Source organism: Hermetia illucens, chromosome 2, assembly GCF_905115235.1.
Source record: "Hermetia illucens chromosome 2, iHerIll2.2.curated.20191125, whole genome shotgun sequence".
Taxonomy (NCBI): domain Eukaryota; kingdom Metazoa; phylum Arthropoda; class Insecta; order Diptera; family Stratiomyidae; genus Hermetia; species Hermetia illucens.
In genome coordinates, this window is record NC_051850.1 from 181,976,002 (window position 1) to 181,997,006 (window position 21,005).

The 21,005-nt window shown below is 43.9% G+C and overlaps 1 protein-coding gene across 1 annotated transcript; it reads left to right on the plus strand.

Moving 5' to 3' along the window:
• The first annotated feature begins 45 nt into the window (after positions 1-45).
• On the plus strand, positions 46-19,384 carry LOC119649759 (transmembrane protein 35A). Its single transcript, XM_038052053.1, has 4 exons — positions 46-686; positions 18,242-18,380; positions 18,444-18,595; positions 18,736-19,384. Exons 1-4 carry the CDS (start codon positions 561-563, stop codon positions 18,808-18,810), a joined length of 492 nt encoding a protein of 163 aa, XP_037907981.1. The 5' UTR covers positions 46-560; the 3' UTR covers positions 18,811-19,384.
• The last annotated feature ends 1,621 nt before the right edge of the window (positions 19,385-21,005 follow it).

Sequence of the window (21,005 nt, forward strand, 5' to 3'; positions counted from 1 at the left end):
TCATCATCTCAAAGATACAACATTTGCGCTTTTGAATCGATTTTTTTAGCGGCGATGCTATCTACAAACGACCGCCGCCACGGACGACGCAGCGACTTGCTCCGATACTTAGCTCCTTAGTATTTTGCTGATATTTCTTCTCCGTTTTTTATTTATTTATGAAATTTTAATATTTAGAAATTTAATCGCGATCGCGACGCGTACACAATCTCGCGAAATATTACTAACGAACGTGTGACGCGCAATATATAATTCGTTTCTTCTTATATTTTTCCGTGAAAAATTATTGAATTTGTTGTGTAATTTACCGAGAGTGTGGCAAGGATACACGCAAAAAAGGTGGAATTCATCCGGTCCGGGGACAAACGGAAAGAGGGTGCCGATAGTCGCAGGAAGTGAGAAAAGTGTGATTCGCATATGTGCGAAATTTGCAAGGGAATTGTTGGGTAATTGGGTCGAAATTGCAGTGATTGAAACCTCGGAGAGATAGTGGTGGACTCTGGGGAGTTTCTGGCAAGGACTTTTGCTGCTGAACCGAAGGAAGCAATCGCCAGGGATCAATGCCCGCCATGGCTTCGAACACGATTGTTTTGCGAAGCCTTTCCATACTCCTGGGATTATTTTTTGTATTCGTTGGATTGCTCAAGCTAACGCCATCGATCAGCAAGGACCTGTACAAAGACTTGGTGAGCTAATGGAATTCCTTTAAAATTGAACCAAAACGCCCGTAGGGATGTGATAAAATTTCGTATAAAGGAAAGGTACACTCCGCGGAACTTGCTTGTGGTCGCCTTCCTTTCGTTACTTTCTATTTCACGTCCTGTGGGGACGAAATCATGTTTACCATTTGAAGTTATCTCAACATTGTATTAATTAACTGTTTTCCTTCTTTAGATTTTGGGCCAATTATCAAACTGTAAAAACGCTATACATTCAAATGCCTCGCAGAAGCCATTATAACGTCCAAAAAACGAGGAGTTCTATGTTGGGTAGAATCTTCAGGCACTCAATGCAAGGACTCCAATTCTTACTATTCACAATTCATTTATCTAAAGTGCCTCCATTCATCTTTCGCCCAGTCTAAGCATTTATGCAGGTGAAACGCTTCGCGCTACTTCATCCGGGCCTAAATCTATTTTCGAATCATGCCATACGCTTAGCTCAGCCTTGGCAAAACATTTGCGGATAATATGACCAACAAGCGGTCGAGACATCTCATCTCATCATCTCAATTATACGCGAGCCTCTACACACTTTGTCAAAGCCACTAAGCTTGCAAAAATACGGTTGGACTTCGACATCTCCATCCTTTCTCCCTCCCATGTAATCACCATTCACTTCATAGAAAACTCATTGTTTTCCGCTTTCCCGCGCATTCGAGTAAATCATCCCCCATTTTCCGGGAAGATTCAGATGGGATTCCGGCAAGGTGGAAGGAAGTGTATACTTAACAATTTTCACTCCGACCACCTGACTGAACTTCCCCGTTGAGTTGAATCCAAGCAGAATTCTCGCTTGAGCAAATAAATAAGCGGAACCCCCCGTGGAGGACATTCATTCAATCAACCAACGATCAATACTGGGCGTTCGATGAATTCTCTCGCATCCGATTTTTTTGCATAAATCACAGATGGGTATGTGAGGAATGTAGGGGATGGCGTCACCTTTTGCACTAATGTAGATTCCAATGTCGGTTACAACATTCTTGCGACGTCTGAGATGAATCGCGAATAAATGCGCGAATAGAGTCCGTATCAAATGCTGTTGGCTTTGCTAAATTAGTGTCTCGCTCGCATCCAGTTTATTATTAGCGAGAGATGGGAGCCAAGTGGGTGATTGAATAGCCAGTCAGCTGTTGTGTGTACATTTAAAATTTAATTGACTTGGTGCCATCAATTCCGCGTACCCTTTCGAGCAGACGCTACTTTTGCGAAAGATACCTTGTTACATATTCCCAATCTAGGGGCGCTAAAATTGCTTACTTCAGTAGAAGAATGCTAATTGGCCCCGGTTGAAAAAGACAAACTCACTGACGCTCACCCCCTATTTTCTTTCATTTTCTTCTTTTTCTTCAGCCTTTGTCCCGTTCACAAGCGGGGTCGGCTCGTCGTGATTGGCTTCGCCATTTGGCTCTATCGAATGCCTGATCTGGGTGCAATCTCGAGGCTTTCAAATCCCCATCTAGCGTATCAAGCCACAGTTGCTTAGGTCTGCCTTTTGGTCGTTTACCATCGACTTCGTTGTTCAGACCAATCTTGGCAAGTGAATTCTCGTTTGCACGAATTGCGTGACAATACCATCGAAGACGCCTCTCTCGCAACTTTTCCACGATCGGTGCAATCCCATAACGATCGCGGATATCCTCATTTCGGATGTGATCAAAACGTGGGACGCCACTAGTCCAACGTAACAACTTCGTTTCCATTACCGCAAGACGCCGTTCATTGTCTTTTATAGTTGGCCAACACTCAGAATTTCTCTCCAAACTTTTCAGCAAAGATGAAGCCAAGCTGATCTGTCTGAAGTTCTTTGGATTAGAATAGTCATCTTTCCCAGGTTTCGGTATGAAGACTACCTTAACATGTTGCCAAGAGGAAGGCACGTAGCCCAGAGCAAGACATCCTCAAAAAATATTTCTTAGAGGTCGCTCTAAATGCTCCATACCCTCCTTTAGCATTGCCGGATAGATGTCATCCATGCCAGGTGCTTTGAAATGTTCAAAGGACAGTATGGCAGCTCTCACCTTTTCATGGGTAACAACCGCTTTCGCAGTGTTCCAGTTCCCCTTGCAACACTTGCCGTAGGCACTAAATGCAGAGGCCTCCAAAATCCGCGCCTCGGCCGCGACATGATTGCTCATGGCCCCGGTTGGATTCGAAGTCTGTGACTTCTTACCACTTGGAGAGTTTATGTCCTTCGTTTCCATATTCATATTTTGGACACTCTTAGTGTAGTAGTAAACTACTACAGGCTCCCCCACCACAGCAAGGTGGTGTCCAAGGGGGAGTGCATACCTAATAGTACCTAGATTACCGCTTAAAGGTTTTTATAAATTTCTCACGTAAATTCTATATTTTGGCGTGCCATCTCGTACACAATAACATATTTATAGTATTGTTTGTTGCAAAGCCTGTTGGCTTGATGATTAAGGCGAAACGAATGCTTAGTGTTCTCGTCAACGCGAAAAACATGATCCATATCGATCAATCTCCATTTTAAACATGATCATAGCGTAGCACCCCACTGACCCAACACGGCCTCCGGCGGCGTTCATTGTCTTCAGTAACCGGCCAACACTCATAACCATAGACGACAAAAAGACCGAACGATACTGTATTAGATTTATGTGAAGCAATTCTATATAGCGCAACATTGAACTCATAGATCCGAGATACTTAAATCGCTCACTGCATCTGCTTCACCTACATATGACCAATTGACAAGTGCCTTAAATTCAAATTCTAGGGGGTCACTGACAGTAATGTTCCTTGTTCCATTGAGATCAGTCGTCGAAAACTCTGTTTTATTTAAATTTAGTCGCAGCCCCTGTTTTATTCACATTCTTTCGGCCACCACTCACTCAAATTACTCAAAATCAACCTTATTGTGAGAGAGTAGGTTAGATGTTTTCTATGAATGTTGTTACAAAGAGCATACGGCGTTGCATCTCCTTGCCACCAACATGGTCACCAACGCTGTCAACCAACCAAAATCCTGTAACAGATTTGCCAGTCGTGAACACCAACTGCGGGACATAATATGTGGAACCCAACGGCACGTACTGGAGACAACCCGAATGGTAACAGTTCGGCAAGATAAGGGTCGAGGTTCTTGGTTCTCAAATATTACCTCCCTGTTAGGATACCAAGATTTCAGATATCACGTGCCTTGTCTCAATAGTAAAAAAGAACTAAACCCATCCGGGTAAATTACTTTAATAAAGACATTAAGTGTTGAGGTGGTTTGATACCAGCGAAAATTTCAATCCCAGAGGGGCTAAACTGCCAAACGGCTTAATTAAGGAGGGGGCAAAGGTCACAAAAAAAAACCTAACGCGTGAGGGATAACACAAATAACACAACAACTGCGGCGGCCCACCCAACCTGAACGTTCACCCTTTGCCACTTCAAGCATAAAAGGGGGAACCCTAGATACTTGAGAGCACTGACGCTTTCCTGGGGAGGAAGGGACGCAAAACAATCTAAATTCTATTCATGCATGATTATTGCATATATATGTATCCACATAATTGTCATTTTTCTTCCATTTCCTTTTCTTTCTTAATCTAAACAGTTTAAGATAATTACGATAATATTTCCTTCACGGAATGATAATAATATAATATTGGTAATATCTGGAACGTTGGCGTGATTCACCAAGGCAGGACATTGCTAGGTTGACTTAAATTAGCTCTGACAATGCCAGCAGACGGGTAAAGCATAAAGTGCATTTCCAGTGAGCCACTCTCAGTTGAAATTCTGCACACAATAAAGCAGAAACTGCTACAACGGTATGAGATGTTACCGACGAAGAGATTTGACGAGCCATAAACAGCTTGAAGAACTGCAAGGGTCCAGGTCTGGGTCGGGTGCAGAACTTCTGGTACAAAAAGCTCACCAGTATACATTATCGATTAGCACACAGCATAAATCAGGTAATGAATCGGTCGGAGGAATTTTCAGCCTTCTTCACTGCGGGGATTATCCACCTTATCCCTAAGAAGGACACGGTGCAGGATCCCGCAGACACAAGACCGATTACTTGCTTACCAACCCTCTACAAATTCATAACGTCCATTATTAGTGGAAGAGTCAATGCGCACCTCGAGACCAACAACATTCTGCCCGAGGAGCAGAAGAACTGCCGAGTCAGTTCAAGGGGTTGCAACGAACAACTCATTAGCGACTCAGTAGTTGAAGGACAAGCAACTAGAGACCAAAGAAACCTATCTAGTTGCTATATCGATTATGCCAGGGCTTCCGATAACGTACCGCATACCTGACTAATCGACATCCTACGTCTGTATCACATTGATCTCAAACTAATAAAACTTTTGGCGACAGTCAGGGAAGGGTGGCATACCACCTTATCAGTGCGTTCATCTGTGGATACCAATACCTCAGAGCCTATCCATATTCCAAGGGGCATTTTTTTAAGGGAACTCGTTGAGTCCCCTTTGGTTCTGCATAGCACAACATTCGAAATAAATTTCGAATGCCTCGAATCCTGCCGCGCCACATCACTCCACCCCCAGTTGAAACCTATGGGTTTTGTGATCCCGGAACTTCGTTCACCGTCAATCCACAAAGCGGACACGACGCTGCTTCGGGGCGGACACGGGTTTCAGCCTGGACAGAGAGACCACCTTTTTGTGTCCACCGATCTCGAGCTGGAAGAAATGTTCTCCCCGCTCGAGAACGCGGTACGGGCCCTCATATGAAGGCTGCAGCGGCTTCCGGACGGAATCCGTCTTGACCAGAACGTGCGTGCACGTGTCCAGTTCCTTGGGCGAACAGGCAGGTGTGGACGAGTGTCGGGTAGGTGGTGTGGCTTTTATGCGTCGGAGATTGTCCCTCAGCAGACGCACCAACCCCGACTCTGTGAGACCCGATCTCCTGTCGAAGACCGGATCACTTGGGAGTCTTGGGTTCTCCCCGTATACCAGCTCCGCGGGGCTGGCAGCAAATTCCTCTCGGCGTGTTGTACGTAAGCCAAGTAGGACGAGAGGCAAGACTTGGGACCAGGACGGATCGTTGCGTGCCATAATAGCGGCTTTCAGCGTTCGATGCCAACGTTCTAGCATCCCATTGGATTGCGGGTGGTATGCAGTAGTCCGCTGGCGTTTAAACCCTAGGAGTTTGCCTAACTCCGAGAAAAGGGTGGACTCAAATTGCATTCCCTGGTCAGTGATCACCACTGCAGGGACGCCAAAGCGAGGTATCCACTCTCGACAGAGGGCTTCGGCACAAGATTGCGCCGTAATGTCTTTCAGAGGTATTGCCTCAGGCCACCGCGTAAACCTGTCGATGATTGTGAGACAATACCTATAACCGTGCGAGTCTCGCAAAGGCCCTACTATGTCGAGATGTATTGTGTGGAACCGCTTGGTAGTGCGGGGGAATGAGCCCACTTCTTTCCTTACATGCCTGGTGACTTTACACTTTTGGCATGCGATGCACTCTCTGACCCAGGAATTGACATCCTTGTTTATGGAGGGCCAGAAGTATTTATCGGTGACTAACCGATTTGTTGACCTGATGCCTGGATGCGCTAAGTCGTCAACCGCGTTGAACACTCCCTTGCGAAAGGTGGCCGGAATGTATGGCCGAGGTCCCTTTTCCGAGTCTTCACAGCAGAGAAAGAGGTTCGAACCGAAGATGAGCAACTCCCGAAATTTGTATTTGAGGTTGGATTTAAAGCTCTGAATTGCTGTGTCATCCTCCTGCACCTTGGCAACAGCCGAGCAGTCGAGTGAGGTGGGGATGTTAACCTCGGAGACACGAGACAAAGCGTCAGCAACTATGATGTCCTTACCGGACACGTGCTGAATGTCTGACGTAAACTGGCTTATAAAGCTCAGATGTCGAAACTGACGAGGGGACGCTTTGTCGGGCTTTTGTTTCAAAGCATATATGAGAGGCTTATGGTCCGTGAACACTGTGAACGGCCTGAATTGAAGGGAGAAGCGGAAGTATTTGATGCTCAAGTACGCGGCGAGCAGTTCACGATCGTAGGTATTGTAGTTCCGTTGAGCGGGGTTCAACTACCTAGAGAAGAAGCTCAACGGCTGCCAGACGTGATTCACCTTTTGGTGAAGACCGGCACCTACTGCGGTGTCAGAGGCATTAACAAAAACGGCTAGAGGTGCATCTTACAGAGGAAATGCCAAGAGTGTAGTTTCAGCCAGTTGCTGTCGGGATTTATTGAACGCGCGGACAGCCTCTTCTTCTCTCGTGTGTCCTTAGTTGTGGGGCCAGACAAGTACACGTTCAAAACGGACTAGTGTTAGGCGGCCTTAGGCAGGAAACGACGATAAAAGTTTAGCAAGCCCAAGAACCTCCGCCAATCCTTTACAGTTTTCGGACGCGGGAAGCTTGTAATCGCTTACACCTTGTCTGAGTCGGGCTGTATTCCTTCAGGGGAAATGGAGTGGCCGAAGAATCTCACCTGTGTTTGAAGGAACTTATATAATATTTCTCAACGTTTAGGACTAACCCGGCCCGGAGACGTTGAAAAATACACTCGAGATAGGCTAAGTGTTCAGACTCTGAGGAAGAAGCGACGAAAACATCATCCAAATATACGAAACAGAAGTCGAAGTTTCGCAGGACCGAGTGGATGAACCTTTAAAAGGTTTGCGCCGCATTGCACAATCCGAAAGTCATCCGGGTAAACTCGAAGAGTCCAAAGGGTGTGCATATTGCCAATCGTTGGAATGTCTTCTGGAGCTACAGGGATTTGATGATAAGCCTTGGTTAAGTCCAAGGTTGTAAAAATGCGGCAATTCGCGAGGTGATGCGCAAAGTCGTGGATGAGGGGAATTGGATATCGGTCAGGAACAGTCTGTGCATTTAGTCTTGTGTAATCCCCACATGGGCGCCATTCGCCGTTTGGCTTAGGGACCATATGAGCAACAACTGTTTGAGGGCCTGCAGACACCCTGTTGAACGAGTTGTTCAAACTATTTCCGCGCAATAGCCAGTTTCTGGGATGAAAAGGGGACGCCCCTTCGAGAAAATCGGGGAACCAGTAGTGATAATGTGGTGCTGTACATTGTGCTTCACTGGTTTGGAGAGACTACACTCGGTAGTAATCTGGCTGAACTTTTCGAGAACTGCCCGAACACGAGAGTCGGTAATGTCTTCTAAAAGAACGGAAAGATTATTGCCCGGGTGAGATACCATTTGTCCCGACGAATTAAGGTTGATCGTGGAATCTATAAGAGACTTGTTTTGCAAGTCCACCAGCAATCCGTAGTGACACAAGTCCGCGGCTAGTATGGGGAAGCTGACATCCGCCAGGATGAAACGCCACGAAAATGTCCTACGCAAGCCAAAATTCACGTCCACTTGCTTATACCCGTAGGTGTTGATACAGGAGGAATTTGCCGCTTCTAGTTTCAGGGATTGTGGAAATAGTTTATGGTGTTGGGGTACGGGAAGAACTGAAACTTCCGCACCAGTATCCACGAGGTAGTTGCGCTTGCTGAGAGGGTCGTAAATTGTTAGGCGACGCCAGGACCCCCCGCGGACCTAGTTTTTTGCGGCAAGCGTGAATTAGCAAGGGATTGTACATTTAGTGGAGAGTCGGGTTTTGTCGACTCACTTATTGACAAGCGCAGGATCAATTCGATCTTGAGCAGCGAGTATGAAGCCGATTTCACTACGTCGGACACCGGCACGATGTCCAGATCAGCCACCGTGTGATTAAAACCGGTCGCGTCCGCTGTGATTCCGGACATCTGGAACTGTGCTTCCAAATGCACGAATCACAGTTCCGGGTTCCGCCGCCAAAACGTAGTGGTTGTTGCGATGAAGGCTCCAGCTTCTGTGTTGATGGTGGGGCTGCAGTGACGGCGGCAGCTTCGACCCTTGCGGCGGTAATGGAGACGACCACGGCAGCGATGGTGGTTGCGGCAGCGACTGTGGCTGCAGGTGCGGCGGCAGCGATAGCGGCTGCAGCGACGGTGGCAGCGGTTGTGGCTGCGGCAGCGATGGTGGCAACATGAAATTAAATTAATATTAATTGCCGCGATAGCCAATCTCGAAGACAGAAGACTCTCTATTATTTTCTTTTACGTCCTGCCGTCAAGTCATGGCACTCTGCTCTCCACTCCTGTGGCGAGGTCTAAACGGAGTGGAGAGCGCCGGTGGTGTCATCTGTCCGCTCGCATTCGCAACATTCGAAATAAATTTCGCAAATCCTGCCGCGCCACAGATATAACATTGTAAACAGAATCTGCATACCTCGGTTACTAGTAGTAAACATATTTGATCCATATTGATGTATATATATATAAGTTTTCTAGATGAAATTAATATGAACCTCATTCTTGAAAGGGTTTTTGTGAATTTCTCACGTAAATACTATACTATAAATAACAACGTTGACATGAAAAAAAAAATTATCCATATCGACCGAGCTCCCCATTTTAAACGTGATCATCCCCTCACTGATCCATCCTTGTCTTTACTACCGAGGCGTCGTTCATTGTCTTTAGTAGTCGGCCAACACTCAAAACTATAGAGGACAAGAAGGCCGAACGATACCGTGGTAGATTTTGGATTTGAAATGCTCAAATGAGTGATATGTGAAATGCAGAAAATTGTTAAAATTTATAACAGCACTACAATAAGAAACACAATAAGTCGTGGAGAGATTGAAGAAGTGCCGCATAGAGGACGGTGAAATCTTTGTCTCGATGTAAATGCACTATTTCCTAGCATCCCAGTTAAAGAAGCCCTACGAAAGCTGGAACATGTTACGTTGATATAATTTTTCTGGACGCTTTGAATCTTCAGCCATCGGCCATGGAAGGGAAATTTAAGGTTGCCCTGCTCTGCTTTGCCGCGCTACATAGCTGAGGAATTGGTTTTTCTAAAAGAAGAGGGACGAGAAGTGTGAGAGGGAGAGAGTGTTTTTCGAGAGGAAGTGGTGAAATTGGGCATGGGGAATTGAGACTCAAGAAAGAAACGGAGAGGCTCATGGCAGAAATCGCAAATAATTTTAAGTTTCGGATGACGCAGAATGGAAAGCACAAAGTTGCGAGCCTCTCGCCCATTTTGCATGTATTTACACCCCCCTTTTGCATGTATGGGGACTACCTGCAATCGGACAGAGCCCCTACCATTATAGCTTCATCTGTTCTAAAAGATGCTCAAGGACTTCGAACGTTTAGGGTGCCAGCATTCAACTTCGATGCCAAGGTTATACCGACATTATTACGTGACGAGACTGTGAGATGACGGAGCCACCTATTACTTTGAATGTGTCTGGTGAAGCCTTGAAAGCCATTGTTAAGAACATTCTCGGCACATGTCACAATATTAAAGATTTTCCATGCATGAAGTTGGTGACCGAAGGTTCAAGTGCAGTTTGCGGGAAAAGTAAACGAGACGGCTTCATTAGGGCAATACTACTTGCGTCACCGCTACTGTGTATAGCTTCTTGCATGCATGTGATGTGATATCACATTGTCTACTAAAGTGATGTTGTGTCGTGCAGACCTTTGCGTCGAGTAGTTGGTATAAGGCATACGCAATTCATAGGCGGTAAAGGATGAATTGTCCGGACAGCTAGAACAATAGTGAGCTTCATCAACTGATCATTAAATTGCCCGAATTTTTTAACGACTTCGCGGAAACACACAAAAATGACACTATTTTTGCCGCATTGTTTGTGGTAACTCTTGCATATAATTAGGTTTTCTAAAAAGTGCAGATATTGATAAGCCTCCTCCGTACTGCTCATGGAAGTTCTTTGTCTTACCATTGAGGATATCAATATTTATCGTGCGGGGGGGGGGGGGGGGGAAGCACTTCCTAAATATACACCAACGGAAGACATGGAGGACGGATGTACCTTCTGTATGTACTTCAACGAGAGAACAGATTTTTTCGCAGTACATACTAAATGAGGTAATTTAGTAACCGATCAAACGCATTTTATAGATCGAAGAAGACAATCTAAGAAGGGAGATGTTTCTCACAGTGTTTTTCCATGAACAACTTCACGTCATGTATTGCTCCAGTAATGACCGAGTTCTTCATAGACCCCACTTGATTGACTGTGATTTTTTCAACGATGTTCCAAATAGGCTTATAAAGGATACGTCCAAAAACCTTCATCCTTCCGATGGGGCTATAACCCAAAACGAGCTTTAATTTTCTTAGTGTAATGACCGCGTTGTTCGGGTATCCTTCCTTTGTTCATTCGCTTGTTGTGGCCAACCACTAGCGATTTCGAGAGTATAACTAAGGTCAACGCAGTGAGTCGTCAGGTCCTAGATCCTAGTATCGATAACTAGCAAAGGTTTCTATTTTTTCCCTACGGAGTCAGTTCATTTTGAGCAGCGAAGTACATACATATGGACAAGCAATATTATATGGAAAAGATGACCCATTTTTAAGGATTTGTGTAAAACAAAACCTTATTAAAATCGGTTTATTGTCTGTCTGTCCGTCACACGTATTTTTCGCGGAGACTGTAGCAACGATTGACACCAAATTTGGTAGAAAGGTGGGAACTGTGAACGCTCACGCATACAGTAAATTACATCCTGTTACGTAGGATTTAAGGGAAGATCCCCATACGTGCAAAAGGGGGGTGTACATTTTTTTTTTCGCCAAATATAGTCATGTGGGGTATCAAATGAAAGGTCATTACGGGAAGCGAACTCATTTGGCGCAGCCGACTTTCTTCCGTACTACCAGCGTCACCACCCAAATTATTTACACATATCCATCATCATATCCAAATTCACCACTCTCGTACCTCCTGTGAAAATATTTAAACTGATTTTTTTTGAAATTTTCTTCGAAATTATAAAAACTGTTTGGATTTGGCTTCTGCATAAATATGACGTAGATAAAGATATAAAATTCATTTTTGAATTAAATACTTCGGTTGTGTTAGTATTCGACCTCAAACGAAATCCATCACTTTTGCTACGCCCTCTCGTTGAATGGAACATTTGCAATTAAACCGTGACTGAATAAATCTGAATGTCCTTTCAAGCTTACCGGGAATAGTCACAAGATATTTATATCTCGGAGAGACAACCATTGAATTTCAGCAAATTTCCGATCTTGTTTAGTAAATCAAATACCAACTGTATCATATTAAATTATAAACAAACAAACTAAAGAACGTTGATTCAAGAGACTTTGAAATATGAAAATAAATTAATAAAATATGTTTGCACTATTTTCGGTGATGTTTCTTGCAATATGTGGATGATTTTTTTTTGTAAACATTAGTTCGTGAATAAAATTGAAAATATGATGATGATAATTTCCTTTCAACACGAACATTTTTTAAAATTTTCAAGAATATTTTTTGACTGCACGCGAGTACCATTTATGCGAAGAGATGATGTTCAGATGGACCTGCTAGGGTTCATAACAGACGATACGGCTCTAGTCCCACCAGACCCTGCCTTGACATCCTCAGGCCATTCTATTGGAGGAGGGAACCTCGAAGACCGCGCCTCACAATACTTCTAATCCAGGGGAAACATTGATCGAGGATGCGATTCGTCGTGGGTCCTCCTTTTTGATCACGGCGCTCAGGTGCAGATTTTTACGACTCCATGCATTTTCATTTTCATGTTAAACTCACATGTTGGTCATTCGATTGGGTCGTGCGAATCCTCCTTAAAGGACAAGTGAATTTTTGTATATTGACATGTGAGGAATCGAAGTGCTCAAAGGGTAAAGCCTCCCACATTTCGGAGCCTGGCTAGCACAGAGGTGTATATGCACGTGCCGATGGAGCTTCAATATTTGTGGGCGGACCTTCACGGTCAATTTCGTCATCTTTTGAGGTTTTTAGGGTAGCCCTCCCCTCTTGGTCGTCTCCGGTCACTCAGGATGGTCATCTGACCATTGACAATTCCTATTAGTCATTACAAAAATTATGGTGTTTTTTTTGGATATCATCATGGTAAAATATCATTTGCCAACCCCATCCCCAGATGAAGAGGAGGTAGCAAGAGTATGCTTCGCGTTTGCGACAATTAGTTTTTCAATTTGTTCAATATATCCGGGTTGACTTTACAGGATGACGTATGCTTTCTTTTAATGGCATCTTTTTTTTTTTTGTGTTAGCCTTTGTCCCGTCCAAAAGCGGGGCCGGCTTGTCGTGACCGGTTGCCCCATTATGTTCTATCCAAGGCCTGATCTGGATGCAGTGGCAAGGCTTTCAAAGCATATCAAGCCACCAATGATACCTACGGGCGAGTGAATGTCTAGAGGCACTGAAAATGGTGGGCCACAAATTACGGTCTTCCGCTCCTCGAAACCGGCAGTTCGCGGTGTTGGATGGATGTATTCTTTTCCCTGGTTGAAGTTTTCCTTATTTACCTTATTTGTTCAGTATTTTAACACCGAAGAAAGAGAGGATGTGGTCTATTTCCATCCCCATTAGACGGCGGGGACGATGAAAATTATGAAAATTGTCCAGATCTACCAAAGTGGGGCTTACATGTTACGTCTTGACCACGGCAGGGACATCATCTATCTACATATATTACTCAGAATGGTAGGGTTATTCCCTTCTACCTGCTTCCCTCCATTTTATTCATAAGTGCTTCGCTAAGTAGGGGGAAAGGAGGTTACCCAGTGCGACTCCTGTGGTTGTCCTGTAAAATCTCCCCCTGATCCTTGCGAGGACTGAATTGGACACTCGCATCGTTGACAGGTTTCCAATGATGCCTTAACATACTTTGATTGTTTTTTTAGTCATTTGACTTTGGTAAAGGCTCTTTCCTCGATTCATAAAAGTTTCCGTTGTTCAACTTATCCCCGACTGCTTTGTTGCACTCCTCCTTGTCCATGGTGACAATTACATTTGCCTTATCTGCATTCAAGTAGTAAATCGTTTTTTCCCTGAGGCTCTTCACCATGGCAGCTTTTTTACTCGTTGTTTTGGTTCTGATATTCATTAGATCGTCTAGTACAATTTTGGCTAAGCCTTTTCTCGCGATTTCCTTCCTGGGAGAACCTTATCCTACCGAGAAAAAGAGAGATTTCCGACAGAATGGGCATATTGGAGCGATGGGTTGAGTTTTTTGATGAACTACTCAACAACGAAAATATCGGCGAGTTGGAGGTCCCGTCAACTGAATACGACGGACGAATGCTGCCACCACCAAACATAGAAGAAACAGTCCGTGCATCGGCTTAAAAACCATAAGTCAGCAGGAGTCGATGGAATTACAGCCGAATTGGTTAAATATGGAAGTGACCAATTACACCAAGCGGTTCATCAACTGATGCTCAAAGTATGGGACAGCGAATCACTGCCTGATGACTGGCAATGAGGCGTTATCTGTCTCATACATAAAAAGGAAGATATCACACAGTGCAGCGATTATAGAGGTATCACGTTGCTGAGTACCATCTATAAAATATTCTCCTCTATCTCTCCGCGGATAGCCCCATACGCCCAGAACATCATTGGCTCATACCATAGAGGTTTCACTCCAGGCAAGTCAGCAACAGATCAATTTTTTGCTCTGCGGCAAGCGATGAAAACACTGCAGGAATATGACCATCAGTTTCACCATCGTTTCATCGAATTTAAAGCCGCCTATGACAGCAAAACCAGGGTAAAACTGTACACGGCCATGAGAGAATTTAGTATCCCAACGAAATTGACAAAACTGTCTAGGCTGGCCCTGACCAATATGCGAGGCCAGATAAAAGCAGCAAGATCACTCTCGAGACCATTCAACCTCAACAACGGTCTAAGAGAAGGCGATGCCTTATCATGCGTCCTCTTTAACCTGGCGCTGGAAAAAGTGATTCGCGATGCCGATGTAGATGCGAGAGACGCATCCTCTTCAAGCCCAGTCAACTACTGGCCTACGCCGACGATATTGACATTATGGGAAGAACAACCCGAGATGTAGGCAACCTTCATCCAGATCGAGCAGGTGGCGCGAGATGTTGGACTGCACATTAATAAAGTCAAGACGAAGTACATGGTGGCAACGTCAGCGCCAAAACCAAAACCGAAAGAACGGACAACATCGAATCGCACTGGCCAAACGAAAACAATGAATGAGACTACAACTCTGAGACTGTTAAAAATTTCTCCTATCTAGGATCAAAAATCACAACCGATAACAGCTATGACGATGAAATCCGCGCACGGTTGATGGCAGCCAACAGAGCCTATTCCAGCTTACAAAAACTGTTTCACTCGAAACGTCTCATCATAGGGTCAAAGCTCTTACTGTACAAGACTATGATCTTGCCAGTCCTTATGTATTCCTCGGAGACTCGGGTTCTTAGCAGAAAAAACTGCGAACTCTTGGCCGCGTTCGAGAGAAGAATCCTTCCAGAGAATTTTTGGCTACATGAGGATGGACGATTCCGTAACCTACATAACGACAAAATCTATGAGCGATACCCCGACCGTCTGGTTGTGGATAAAATCCGGCTCAACAGGTTACGGTGGGCGGATCATTTAATACGTATGGATGAGGATGATTCAGAAAATCTATAAAGGCAATATCTATGGTAGAAAAAGAAAACGAGCCAGACCCTGCCTGAGATGGAGCGATGGCGCAGGTCAGGACGTGAGACAGCTTTTTGGAATATCGAATTTGTGGACCTCGGCGCAAAACCGGGGTGTCTGGAGGTACAGATCGTCGACCACGTCCTAAGCGTCATAAGATCTGCCTAACTGCGGAATCGTGGAAGTAGTTGGAATCTGTACTAACCGCTGAGAGTGATGGCGAGCGCGACACGCTTGAACTCCGATACCGAGCAAAATCTCGAGAAGTTCAGCGTAGTGTACGCCGTGACAAGAGAGAATTTGCTATTGCGCTGGTCAGGGAAGCGGAAGATGCCGCAGATCGCAATGATTTCAGAACTGTATACCGCATCACAAAAGAGCATGCATGCGGTCGCAAATCTTTCGATGGTCCTGTAAAGGAGGTCAACGGTCGACCTCTTATCCCCGATGATGAAAGAAACACTTGACCAAGGTTCTTAACCGCATCACATCCGGTGAGATTCCTCCTCTTGTGGATGAAATGGCTACTCACCGTAACATGCGGATACGGACTGTTCCTCCAAGCAGAAAAGAAATCACTTCAGCCATCAATGCACTCAAAGGGAGTAAATCCGCCGCGCTTGACGGTCTACCTGCAGAGTTATTTATCGTTGTACCTGCTGTTACTACAGATCTGCTGCTTCCACTCATACGGAAATCTTGGGAATCCGAAACATTTCCCAGAGATTGGAAGAAGTAGATGATCGTCAAGATCCCGAAACAGGGACCCGTTTTGGGTGTGATAATAGGTAAGAAGGCGGGTTGGGAGTTTCTGCGTGCTCCCTGCCGTTGCGAAGATAATAGCTAAAGTAATCCTGAAGTGCACTAAAAAAACATTTCTAAAGCTTGCTCGACAGCAGCATTCCGAGCAACTCGGAATCTTCTTGCATTGACCATATCATTTTGGAACAATGCGCGAGTTTAAATCTTTGCTGCCTCTGATCTTCATCGATTTCAGGAAAGCTTTCGATAGCGTGTACAAGGAGTGTATCTCTACGTTGGAGGGGCATTCCGCAGAAACTAATAGCTGTTATCAGATGGTGCCAAATGTCGTATGCGGCAAAGTCTCGGAAGCTTTTGAGGCCCAAGGCGGAGTCCGCCAGGCTTGCATCCTGTCACCAATATTATTTCTTCTTGTTATTGGTGACATTCTTCATGCTGGCTTGTCCGGACGACGGGGAGGAATTCAATGGACTATGACATCTTCCCTCAAACGCTTCGATTACCCTAGTGGCATATGTTTGCTCTCTCATGAAGTCATGGACTTTGACAAAATGACTCTGGATTTGGAAATATAAGCAAGTAGAGTTGGACTGAAGATAGACATCAAGGTTGTCAGTCTGACAGGTCATCGTAATCTTCCTATCTGCATTAGTGGGCAGAGCATCGAAGGCGTTGATCAATTTGTATATCTAGGAAGCATGGTTTTTGTCGACAGTGGCACCGAACTAGATGTTTTTCGACGCATTTAGAGCCCTAGAACCATTTTCACTGCGGTGTCTAAAATCAAGAAACGCGGTTATCTGAATACCAATATTAAGTTAAGACTGTTCTGTGTTAGTGATCTTTCTGTGTTGCTATATGAGAGTAGCACATTGAAAGTGAATTCCACTGTTACCCAAAAACACAAAGCTTTCGTCAATACGTCGTATCATCGGAGTATGCTGGCCTAACAGTTTCTCAAACGAAAAACTTGGCCGGCGTATAAGCTTGGACCTCGTACGCGATGCGATCGGAAGACGGAAGTGGGAGTGGTTAGGTCACACATGAAGAAGGGGCGACAATTGCATTGCGGGCTACGCCATCCAGTGGAATCCACTCTTCCAAGATGGCCGAAGGATGGGTCTCCCCAGCGGTCACAGAATAGTAGAGGAGAAGTGCGAGCGTCTCGGAAAATCGTGTGAGAACTGAAGGGCATTTCAGGTAACCGCGAATGATGACGCTTAGGTGTGGTTGACGCGCTATACCCCACCAAGGGATGAATGGCAACCAAATATATATGGGACTTCTACCGAACCATTACGAAAACTCAAATAACACTTAATCCTCAAAGTCCTCCCCCGGCTCAATTAATGAATTAAACAGGAATTTAATTGCTTTTATCTGATTCAAGCACGATTAATCAAAACAAATTGTCCCATAAACAAACACATTCAGAATCTCAAGTCCAATTCATAAGCTGATTTCCTTCTAATTTGAAACTTGTCGTTTTCTTATGATACTTGGCAGCCGACCCAGTGACCATAAATTTCAATGCTCTATTTCCTGCAAGTCTCTAGATCTATTTTCGCTCTAGTTAGCATATTCAGGAGGGTGTCAAGCGTGACGGTCAGTGTTCCTCGTAAACATTTTTAATGACTCCTATCAATAAAATTACCTCTAGACCAATCATTGATTCAAAAATCCTAAGCATGGCTACTTACAATATGCGTTGAAATCCACTCGAGACTCATTGAATTTTCAGAACACATGAAGTAGTGTTTCCAGTAGAACCACGCAACTTTCCCTGAAACAATCAATCTTCAATGAAAACAAACTTAATGTCCACATTAAAATGAAATGTTTGATTGAAGGCAATCAGGCTTTTTTCAATATTTGTGAACATCTGAGTTTTCATGACTATGGAGCCATAAAACTCACAGATATTCCCGCAACATCACTTCACATTGCTCTTGGCTCTACGTGGTCATTACGAGATGAGATAACTTTGTGTTGGTCCCGCCTGTTCCAATGACGATAAATTTAGCTGATCTGAACTTGAAAATATTTCAAAAACGATGGGAAAATTTTCATAAAACTTAAAATAGCTACGCTGAGTATCTTTCGGCGCATCTTAAAATGTTTCAAAAATATACAAATAAATTTCAGATGAAAATATAAATTTTTATCTGATTTAATGGGATTTCTCTAGATTGATTTATCAATAATTTCGGATTTTGGTGTTTTTTGTATCTTTCAGCGAAACGACTATGTTAAGTACGCAAAAGTGTTTCCATTTGCGGAGCTATTCGGATTTAAAGTTACATCGAAGTGGTATCGGAAATGCGTTGGGGTAACAGAGGTTATCTGTGGATTGGCAATGGCTGTAATACCTCATCGTGAGTTTGTGATTAAATGTTTCCTAAAAGGATCTAGAATGTATCTATTTTCTACCCTTGCAGATAAAATTAAAAACACTGCCAACGTAACGCTTTTGCTCTTGATGCTTCTGGCTGTCTACTCACACCTTATGGTCAACGATCCCTTCGAGAGGACCGGACCGTCATTGGTTTTCACATTTATGCTAAGCGGAAGGCTCGTTGTATGGTATCAGGTAAATATGACAAGTAGAGCTCCAAAGGGGTGGAAAAGACTTGGCATTCATTAGAGCACTATCAAGTCTTCTCTCTACCCTTTCAGCTGTTGTATAGTATCCCCTACCTAATATTCATCCTCTTGACCTCTCTATTTCAGACAAGTCGCAAGGAACAGGAAGCGGCTGCCGCATTCACCGCTCAAACTCAAGCCAACGGACTGAAACAGGAATAAAGTCGATCCCTAGTTTATCTCGTTTAACACTGTGTGTTTATTTGCGTAGATCAAGCAAGCACAATGCATTGCAACAAATTTAAAAAAATGAAAGGAAGAAAACAAACATACGAACCTGGTTAAAATTCAATGAAAACAAAAAAACGAACCAATCCAAAATACAAATCAAAATGACATCGTTTATCTAAAAAAAAATGGATCTAGTCATTTCATCCGTGATATTATAGAATACATAATTTAATTTCTTTTCTCGAATAAGGGCTTAGTTATTATTTTTATAATTTTTGATTTGATTTTATCGTCTACACGTGTAAATTGTTGCAGTTTCTTCAAAAACATTTTAGACGTTGTGGTAGAACTTAGATGCCAATCTTAAAACTATTATTATTTGTCCCTAAGTTTTATGAATCTTTATCTGTATTGTGCTGTGTTCTTCTGTTCATGTTACGACTCACTATCATAAGGAATATTGTATGCATTCACTAATAACTTTTAAAAATACCTTTGCACCGTTTGTAAACAACAACAAAAACAAAAAGAAGATTATCGATAAACGAAACGTGTTTTAAAATAATTTTTTTATTGATTTTATTATTTATTATTTATCACAAGGACTTTCCGGGAAACTTTCCCTGGCAAATCTTATGCATCTTATCCATCATTCGGGCTTAATTCCACGGTCTTCTTCAGACACGGATTGATTTTGTGACCACAATCAGAGCCCGCCGCAGCAAGCTACTACGATTCCAGTCTATACCGAGTGCATGGCTCAGCATTCATACTGGTGGATACAAGGCCTACCTAAATCTCTACCGATCTAAAGAGTAGTGCACCCGTGTTGAAACGCAACACCACGCTGAAGCCCGAAGGTCTCTGTTCGCTTGAACGCAACCAGAACCCCCATGAAACTCTAACTAGGGGGCCAACCTCAAACAACCAAGCTGAACGCCATGACCATGCCGCTAGGCTCGGCATACTCTACAATTCGCATTCCGAAGCTGCGGAGAAGCGGAGAAGGAAGGGAAATCCTCATGCACTTTCTCTGCGATTGCCCAGTTCTAACTAGAGTCAGGCTACGGACACTGGGTAAACTATTCTTTGGGGACCTCAGAGAGATTTCTAGCTGCTGGTTGGGAGAGCTGCTTTCCTTCGTGAATGCTACGGGCTGGCTCTGAAGATTCGAGCCGGCTAGACTCTGCCTTCCTTCTCCCATAACAACAGTCACGGTCTTAGGAGTTTGTGGCATTAAAACGGCGCACCACAGCGCTTATTGGGCTCTTCGGTGCGGCCACTGATACCTACCTACCTACGTACCTTCCTCAGTTCGGATGTGATCAAAACGTGTCACGCCACTAGTCCAATGCGTTACCGCAAGACGCCTTTCATTGCCTTTTATACTCGGCCAACACTAAGATCTATAGAGAGCGCAGACGTTTCGTCCATGTGTTCCACATTGCGGTAAATTTTCGATTTGAAACTTCCGCTGATACGTCGATCACAAAGAACACCAGTTGTGGAATGGCACTTTATCCAGGTTGCGTTAATGCGTGAAGCAATTTCATTACGCAGTTCTCCATTGGCCGGTAGCACCCGAGATATTTAAGGGGGTCCTCCCGTGTGAAGGCCGTTTCGCTTTGTTTAGAAATTTTTTGTGAAGAACTGGATAAAGATACGAATACAAATTTTTCACCGTAGATTCACTAATATCTTGAGCGTGCATAGTAATTTTTCCAGTTCGATCGTATAGATGGTTACTGAAATACAGACCAATTTATACACCCATCTCCAAAAAAGGTGTTTCTCTGCTGCCACGGTAGAGGGCGCTGCGATCCTCTTGAAGAAAAAAGTAAACGGCATTTTAACGTACAGACCGTTATTAAAAAATATTAAAAACTAAATTTTTGGTGCCGTGTTAAACTTTTTTTTGTGAATTTTGGGGTTTTTTTTGGCTTCTTTAATGAATAAAAAAACTACTGAATAGATCGCAATTATCCTAGTTTGCGGACCGCAGAAATATGTTCGGAATAAGTTGTGAAAATTTCAAAGGATTTCGTTGGATGGATTTTGGTCTATGGTGGCAACCGATTTTCAATATACAGTTTCGAGAAAAACGCATTTAAAAAGTAGAATTCGATTTGTAGCCATAAACCCCATCTTCTTTTTCTTCAGCCTTTGTCCCGTTCACAAGCGGGGTC